This window comes from Elephantulus edwardii, unplaced genomic scaffold (genome assembly GCF_000299155.1).
Source record: "Elephantulus edwardii isolate Elephantulus edwardi_28Jun2011 unplaced genomic scaffold, EleEdw1.0 scaffold00127, whole genome shotgun sequence".
Classification (NCBI taxonomy): Eukaryota; Metazoa; Chordata; class Mammalia; order Macroscelidea; family Macroscelididae; genus Elephantulus; species Elephantulus edwardii.
The window spans coordinates 4,020,794-4,029,583 of NW_006399877.1; the positions used below are offsets into that span (position 1 = coordinate 4,020,794).

Below are 8,790 nucleotides of genomic sequence, written 5' to 3' on the forward strand. Positions count from 1 at the left end.
GCTCTTAGACATAGCTTAATTGATCATACTAAACCACTGTAACAGAATACCAGCCACCTCATACAAGAAAATCAATATTGAGACCATAATGTGATCCTGGGTACATGTAAAATTTAAATCCTGTTGTGTATGGAGTTGAGTATCATTTAAAGAAACCTTGTGAACAACAACAACAAAAAAAATAAATAAATAAAGAAGCAGCAGCAGCTGTGGCACCAGGGATGTGGTTGCTGGTGTCAGGTGGATCCTGGCTGAACGCAGGGAAGCCCTGGGCAATGTCTGTGTTTTGTTGCCTGTGGGAAGGCACAGACCGTGTGCGTCACAACCAGGCACATCACACCAGGACACCGGCTTGTGCTCCTGCCGCCCCTCTTCCCCGAGGCTCACCGGGATGGGCTGGCCTGGTGGCTCCAGCACCAAACCCACCAGTGTTGCATCCATCGTACAGGGGACACTGGGTGAGCGCCAACTTGACGGCGTCTGACAGAGCCCTGGTGGTACCACAGCTAAGCAGTTGGCTGTTCGCCGAAACACCAGCAGTTTAAAACCTCAGGGGAGGAGACCTGGCAGTCTGTTTCTGTCGTGAGGTGGTGACAGCAGCGCAGCCCTGCAGCGGAGGGGGCTGCCCGGGATGGGGGTTGCCCGAGGTACCAGTCTCTAAGGAAGCACAAAGCCTCATCATTTCACTTGGACCAAATGGTAGATTCACATTGTCCACCTGTTAGTTCATGACCCGGTGCTTTTCCTACAGAGAAACCAGGGCTCCCTCAGCCCAGCAAACCGCCGGGAGCAGTTCTGCTGGGTCCCGCAGGGTCACTAACGCATCGGTGTCCACTTGGCAGCCCACAACAGCAGCAGCAAGCTGGGTCTATGCTTGGCTTTTCGAGGACCCTCCATGCTGTCTTCCATGGTGACCGCAGCCCCTTAGAATCCCAGCAGCCGCAGACAGTGACCCATCTCCTTCCGTGTGACCACACATAGTGACCTCCTTCCAAAAGGTTGGTGTGCAAAGGGCTTGGGGCGGAGGGAAGAGTGACTTGGGGTAGGAAGCTGACCAGCATGGCTTGAGCCGTCTCTAATCAAGACCGACATGAGTGGTGATGAGTCATGCTGATGATATGACCTGGGCATGGTGACGAAAGTCATTTCACTGGGTGGCCCTCCTCCCAGATCCGTAACCCCAGTCCAGTCACGAGGAAAGCATTAAGACCCAGATGGGGGACAGTCCACAGGGTGCCTGAACCAAGGGAGCTCAAGGGGCCTCGTCTATAGAGAGGTGCACTGTTACCCCAGAATGCCGGCCAGCACACCACTTGCCATTGAGTGTCCTGTAACTGTGCTCCAGAGAACTTCCAAAGATACCCAGACCTTGCACCCCAAGTGTCTGGGCGGGTTCACGCTGCCCATACTCTTTCAGTTATTGGGGGATTTCTGTGTTTGTGCCACACATAGTGCTGGAAAGGTCACCAAAATCAAACCACGGTCCCAGGAGACAGGATGCCAGACACCCCGGGGATCCTGGAAGGGACCCCGGAGCTAAAGAAAGAGACCCGGGAAGCCAAATGTGGTGTGGGCTTCCGTCAGCGGTGACAAACGCAAACTGCTTCATTAACCATGACAAATGCGCCCCACTAATGCAGTGAATTAGCAAGAGGGCAGCTGGCAGTGTGGGGCTGGCCGTGTGGAAATCTAAAACTCCCCTCACCGCTCTCAAAAGACCCCTAGAATCTCTATCAAGTTGTCTTTTTAGATAAGAACAATGAGGAGTTGGGAATGAGAACAAAAATAACACTGGTAGCAATATCAAAAAATCTCAAACAGATTGGACTAAGTATTCCACCCCCGTCATTTAAAGCTACAAAGATAGCAAATTCAAGAAGGCTCAATATTTGCATCAGACTGATGTCATCAGCACAATCTCAAGGTGTTGTCTTCTCTGTCACCTTAATAATCTAGATTAGTAAAGGCCTCTTTAAAGAGCTAATGTGAGTTCTGGTGACCTAGTGGGAAGGACTTGAGCTGCCAACCCAAAGGCATGAGGTTCGAATCCACCTGCCTCTCCAAAGGAGACACATAGGCAGGCTGCCGTGTGATTTACACCCTCTAAAAACCACCTGAGGGCCAGCTCTAAGTTGATTCTATCCAACCCAGTGGCCCTGATGTGTTTGATTTTCATGAGAATGTGAAGGCTAGACAATGACTAAGGAAGACTGAAGAAGAACTTAACCCCTTAAACTGGGGTGTTGGGAGTGTCGACTGGACTGTGGACTCCCAGAAGCCCGAGCAAGTCTGCCCTGGAAGAAATGCAGCCACATGGTCCTCAGAAGGGAGGCTGCCAGAGTGCTGTCCCCTGTGCCGTGATCATGTTCTCCGGAAGGGCCAGCTCCTGGAGAAGCATGTTCAAGCAGAAGCTGGGAAGGAGTAGGAAAGCCTTCTGTGGGCTGGACTGATGGTGGCAGTGTCTTGGCTGCGGGTGTGAGTGCAGTGGCAGCTGTGAGGACGGGACAGGGCCGGGCGGCTCCGTTCTCATGTACGTGGGGCCCGATGAGTGAGGGTTAACTTGATGGCAGCAGTAAGAACAAGCAAAGCAAGCCGTCTTAATCCAACTCAAAATTCACTGCAGTTGACTTGAACGGGACTCAAAGGTGACCTTGCATTGGGTCTCCACGCCTGTAAATGAGTCACACGGCATCTGTCCTTCTCAGAGCCATCAGTGGCTTCAGACCACCAGAGAGACTTGGCCTTTGGGTGAGCCATGAGTCTTCCTATGGGCTGGGCTGTCTATAAGCATTCCTGTCTTACAGGGTTTGCCCATTTCCCTGGCGTAGATGTTCCCAGCAGCTGCAGAGACACAGCGGTTAACTACAGTACCTTGAAGAGCATGTGGTGGTGGTTATTGGGTGCCTGCCGTATGGCTCATAGCAACCCTAGGAGACGGGCCCGAGGCCGAGGCCGGGGTGGCTGGGAGAGGGTCTGAAGAGCATAGAGGTAAAATGGAGTGACAATTAGAAAGTGATGCATTTCAAGTATTGATCGTCTTGCTTTTTAATATCATTTATTGACTTTTTTTCCTGGACAGCTTGCCTCTGGAAACTCTATGAGCTTTGATAAATGTTGATAGTTGTAGAGGGACTTCAGGCCTTTTGTTCATAGGGTTGCTGTGAGTCGTGCTCGACTGGAAGGCGATCAACGACAGTTTTGTTTTAATAATGACTGTGCTTCCCGAGCAGCTCACGGACTCCCTGAAAATGCGTGCTTTTTGGACCTTATGAGCCCTTAGGAGCTGGCTTCCTGGCCGCTGGGCTCCCCTTTGTTTGGCGTGTGAGCTGAGGTGACCTCTGAGCATCTAGGGCTCTGACGCTTCATCTGTAGAGGACAGCGGTCCTCCTGGCTTCAGGCAGGTTTCCCAGGATCACGACCCTGTCATTCTTGTCCTCCTCCGAGTTCCTTTTACGCCCCCCACCCCACCCCCCATGACACTCTCCTCCGTTACCTGACGTACGTAGTACCCTGGTGATGTCCTGTGTTCCTCGAATTCTGCTGACTCCACTTTAAATACCTAAAGAACTGGGGTCCACCTTTCAAATGACCTGAGTTTTCCCTTTGCAAGGTTCCCAGCGACATCAGGGCGGTGAAGGTGCTGACTTGATCCATCAGCTGGTTCTGGTGTAGAATGTCCTGACAGCAGGGTGTGACGTGGCATGGACGCCTGGTGTTCGCTGGACAGTGTCCTTCCTCCTCACCAATCAAAGGCTGAGTGGTCCTGACTGACACTGAGGAAGTCACAGCACGTCCACCCATCCTGACTTCGATACCTTCCTTCTTGATGGTATTCGTTCTCCCACTAACCAAGCTGGTTTAGAAAGCTTTACTTACTACACTGTAATTAAAAAAAAAAAAAGACAAAAGTTAGTTGAAAGTGGATGGTGCCCCCGTGGTGCGTGATCACAACGCCCAGCTGCTGACTGCAGGGTCAGAGGTTGCAGCTTCCAGCTTCCATCAGGAGAAAGCAGAGGCCATTTCCTCCCATGGGAACCCCAGCCTTGGATAGCTGGGCCCCCATGCTGCCTGGCCCCGAGGGTCGCTGTGAGTCAGAGGAAGGGAGGAAGGGCCCTGAGCACTGAGCGTGCATTACTCCAAGGCCCGGTTCCATTCAGCCTGAAAGGTGCAGGTGTGAACTCACGCCCCCTCCGTCAGTGAGCAGTCGTGTTCAGATGTCTCTGCTGTATCACAGTCCTGTTCTCCGTGCACTTGTGGGTCTTTATGGGGGGCTATGTTGTTAAGGTTTTTTTATTGTGAGCTGAGTGACATCTACAGAGTAAATTGGTGTTCCCTCCAGCCGTGAGCACATGTTCCGTCCCTGGTTGCAGTTCCTGCATGGTGACTGTTCCCCTCCCTGCCCTGGTTTCCGTCCTCCTTGCCCTTTGCTCCATCCCTTCTTGAATCTCTGCTTTAAATAAACAGCCTCTCATCTGGTCAGTTCCCACTTGTGGCGGCCGTGTCTTAACAGAGTGCACCCGCTCCGTGGGGTTTCCTTGGTGGTGACATTTACAGGAGGAGATCGCCAGGACATTTCTTCCGCAGCACCACTGGGTGGTTTTGGATCACCGTCTCTGACTGACTGTGGGACATCCTCACTACCTCAGCCCTGGTGGCTCTGAGGGATGGGTGTTGGGCTGCTGATCAGAAGGTCAGCTGTTTGAGCCCACCAGCTGCTCTGCAGGAGAAGGATGTGGCGGTCTGTACCTCTTCACAGGCTCCAGAGCCCGGGGACGGTTCTTCTCGGTCCCTTTGTCCGTGTTGGGCTTACAGAAAGGTCGGCGGTGGTACTGACCACTCAGGTGGCTTCTGCCTCTCACAGCGTTTTCTCATCTCTTCCTTTGGCTCGTGTCTTCAGAACCCACCGCCCCAGTTTGACCAAATCAGCACGGTGGTCCTGCAGGCCCAGAGGGAGTGCTCCCGGCGGGACGACGTGCAGAGCAAGCATGAGAAGGACTTCCAGGAGGCCCTGGTGAGCATCAAGGATGAGCTGTTGCTGGTGGAAGGCCAGGACATCAAGGAGAACCTGCAGGACCAGATCCGCCACTGGTTCATCGAGTGCAGGTGGGTGACACGGGGTCCTGGCCGGCCACGCGCGCCAGCTCCAGCCCAGGACCCAGGTGTCCACGCGGAGCCCGGCCCCCTCCAGGTGTCTTTTCAGAAATGGGAAGGGCTGACTCTGGGATGCAGGGAATGGTCTGTGTGTTTAGTTGAGTGAAATTATTCCACGTTCTCCCCCTTGATCTGAAGGGGTTTTCTTTTTTATTCATTTTAATGAACGTTTAGAGAGATTTTAGATTTCCATTCACTCATTGTTGCATTGTTCTCCCTGCACACCCCTCCCCCCAGTTCACTCTTCTCTTTGAAAAGTAGAAGAAAAATTCCTTCACTGGTATACAATCCACCCCACCACCGCCGAGTCCACTCCACTGTGCCACCTTCGTTCTGAACTCCTGTCGTGACAATAATACCTAATCACATGTCGCTTTTGAGCTGCTCTCTCCCTCATCTGTTTCAATGCAGTGTACGTGATTTATCCAGTTTTTCTGTCTCACCGCGACCCTGATGTCAGTCCCGTTCTACAACAATGGCACTATGCAGTATTTGTCCTTTTGTGACTAAGAGATCTGAAGGTTTACTGAGCGCATGTGCGTGTCTGCTGAGAGCCTCCTGTGTCCATTGTCAGCCCCACTGGTGACAGATCTTCCCACCTCGCCTCTTTCCTTCCTCCTCCGCCCAGCCTCTGAGCTTTGTATCTGGGCCAGAGCTACCTTTTTCCTCTCACCTGGTTGATTGTACCTCCTTGAGGTTATTGTTCACCTTCTTTTGGGGGTTGTTTTTTTTTTTCAAAATTTTTTTTGTTAATGATTTTTTTAATTCAACATAATTTTTTACAGCATATTCTTTTCATTTTATTTTTCCCCCATTCATTCATTGTTGCACATTTTCCTCCCTGCCCACCCTTCTCTCCCCCTCCCCAGTTCACCTTCTATACCAGTCTGTTGTTTGAACGAGCAAAGGGTCAGCAAGGAAGCCCCTCAGTGAGGTGGACTGACACCATGGCTGCAGCGCTAGGCTAGAGCATGGCCAAGACCCTGAGGATAATGCAGGATGGGCCACAGTCCCCGTGTGGTCACCAAAAGTCAGAGTCGACACAGGACAGGCCACGGTCCCCGTGTGTTGCTCCAGGGTCACAGGGTGTCAGAGTCGATGCAGAACAGGCCACAGTGTCCATGTGTTGCCCCCAGTGTCACCAGGCATTAGAGTCGTTGCAGGACAGACCACGGTCCCCGTGTGTTGCCCCCAGGGTCACAGGGAGTCAGAGTTGATGCAGGACAAGCTATAGTGTCCATGTGTTGCCCCCAGTGTCACCAGGCATTAGAGTCATTACAGGACAGACCACGGTCCCCGTGTGTTGCCCTCAGGGTCACCGGGAGTCAGAATCGACTCCTCGGCACCTAACCAGAGCTGCCCGGCTGAGAGCTGAGTCACAGTGTGAGTTCGGCTCCAGGCCTGAAGGGTGACGAAGGGCTGAGGTCTGCTTGCAGAAACATACTCCCCACACTGCTCTGTTAAGGGGTCTTCAGTGCCTCTCAGCCGCTAACCAGGGTTGGGTGGTCCAAACCCACCCGCCGCTCAGCGAGGGAAGGACCAGCTTCACACCCTTAAACACCCTGTGCGGCAGAATCTGCTCTGTCCAGTGGGGTCACTGAGAGGCCCAACCGCCCCCGCATGGCATGGTGCTCTGTGACCTCGTGGGGTGGATGTCATGGTTGGAGACAGCACGGCAGGTGGGTACGGGTTCCTGGGCCAGGCCTTCAACCACAGCCGCTCATCCTGCCCAGCTGACTGGCCACGTCCCCTCTCCTGTCTGTGTCGTCCTCTGAGGCAGCTGCTGACTCCAGGACCTTCACCCAGTGGTGACGTGCGGACAGGGCCAGATGTCCCCATAAGCCGAGCGAGCTGGGGCGGACTCACGCTCCCTCGCTAGTCTGCAATGAACAACTTCACGTTCTCACCACATCGCAGATTCTGCGTCTCGGTCGAGCTGGCATCTGTCTCTCTCCCAGCCCCGCAGCCCCCTCCTTCATAATCAGCCTCTTCAAGTCAGAGTCCAGACAGGGAAGGAGGAGCCTTGGGGGCCTAGTGGGCTGGTTGCTGGACTTCTACCCAGAAGGTTGGTTGTTCAAATCCACCAGCCGCTCCTCAGGAGAAATATGGGGATCCCGTGCTTACCTCCCTTACCGGGTACAGGCTAAGCCCTGGGAGGGTCCGGCTCAGCCCATGGTGTCCACACCTGTCTCTCTCCTCTCCTTCCAGCCTCTCTTCCTCTCTGGCTCCCTTTCTTGGTCAAGGAGAAGGTGGGGTCCTTACAGAGCAATCCCATTCCCCCTGGGATTCTGGGATTCTTCATCTTCCTCCCTCTGGTGGCTTTACAAGACGAAGAACTCAGACTGTTTGAGTGGCATCCCTGCTCCCCAGGAGATTGTTGTGTGCCCCTAGACATCACTTCTGAGGGCCAGGGTCCACGTCTGGAATACGGGGGTAAGAAGCACGGATGCCAGGGTCAGCGGGGCGCTCACCTTGTGCGTGTTGGTGGTGATTCATGCTCTGTCCCGCCTGCGTTGCTTGTTGCTGGTGTACAGAGTTGAGTTGGTTCCTGTAGGGCAGCATCGAGCTGCCTCACCGGGTCTGTAAGGTTGATCTCATCTTTGGGGAGCAGAGCTCCAGGCCTTCAGCCATGAGAGGTGCTGGGTGGGACCGAGCCACAGACCTTCAGGTCAGTAGCCAAGAGCTCAAGTGTGGCATCACCCACCAGATGGTCAGCTGAGACTTGGTTCCAACTTGACAGCACATAACAACAATGAGCATTCGTTTCATGATAAAAGATCTAGTTAAAACATTGGGGGGGAAAAGAAGGAAAAGAAAAGCAGTTTGGGATAATTAAAAATCAACTTTTAAATGCAGAAAGAAAAGGAGGGAATCACATAATTTTACAAAAGTGCAGTAATGCCACATGTATCCCAGGTTTGGATATAACTTTTGAGACCAGAAGTGGGTCCAGGCTGGTGGCACGTGAGGGCCCTCTGCCTGAGATCTCAGGGGCACCAGGACTGGCCTGTGACTCATCCTGGGGACCGTCCTTGAGCCACACAGGGCTTGTGGGCTTCCTCAGAAGCTGGTCCCTGGACCTGAAGCCCTGACCTGAAAGCTTGGGGACAGGTGGCCTAGCCCCAAGGGTACCCCTGGAAGTCACGGGCCGTGCACATCCCGCCTTTGAAGCAATGTGAAAGTGAGGGCAGATTTACTGACATAACTGCATTACATTTATCTGATTCCATTTCAAAGAAAGCCCTCTCTTTGCTCTTTTTAAGTTAAAGGCAAATAAAAAGAAAATATTGTCTTTTCTATCAAAGACAAAAAGAAAATATTGTCTTTTAAATCAAAGGCAAATAAAAAGAAAATACTCTTTTGAAACATGAAACATGATCAATCCCATTAGTTGCAAATGGCAATTAACTAGGTTTTAAAAGTTGGTTGCAGTTGCTATGCCAAAAAGATCCTTAAAGCCCTGCTCAGCCGACTCAGTGGACCTCCAGGGCAGACTCGCCCCATCAGGCGTCCATGACAATGGTCTCCCCGGGGGCTTTGCTACATTATTCCTTCTCAGAGCAGCTAGTGGACTTGAACTGCTATCTATTCAGGTAGCATTCAAGTGTTTAAATACTGAAATACCCTGTTGTTGTTGTT

At 52.6% G+C, this 8,790-nt stretch overlaps 1 protein-coding gene across 1 annotated transcript in view; it reads left to right on the forward strand.

Moving 5' to 3' along the window:
* Nucleotides 1-8,790, forward strand: part of IQCA1 (IQ motif containing with AAA domain 1) — a 135,706-nt gene that overhangs the window by 36,491 nt on the left and 90,425 nt on the right. Inside the window, exon 6 of the mRNA XM_006893518.1 lies at nucleotides 4,898-5,103. Coding sequence (XP_006893580.1) covers nucleotides 4,898-5,103 — 206 coding nt within the window. The remainder of the gene's footprint in view (nucleotides 1-4,897; nucleotides 5,104-8,790) is intronic.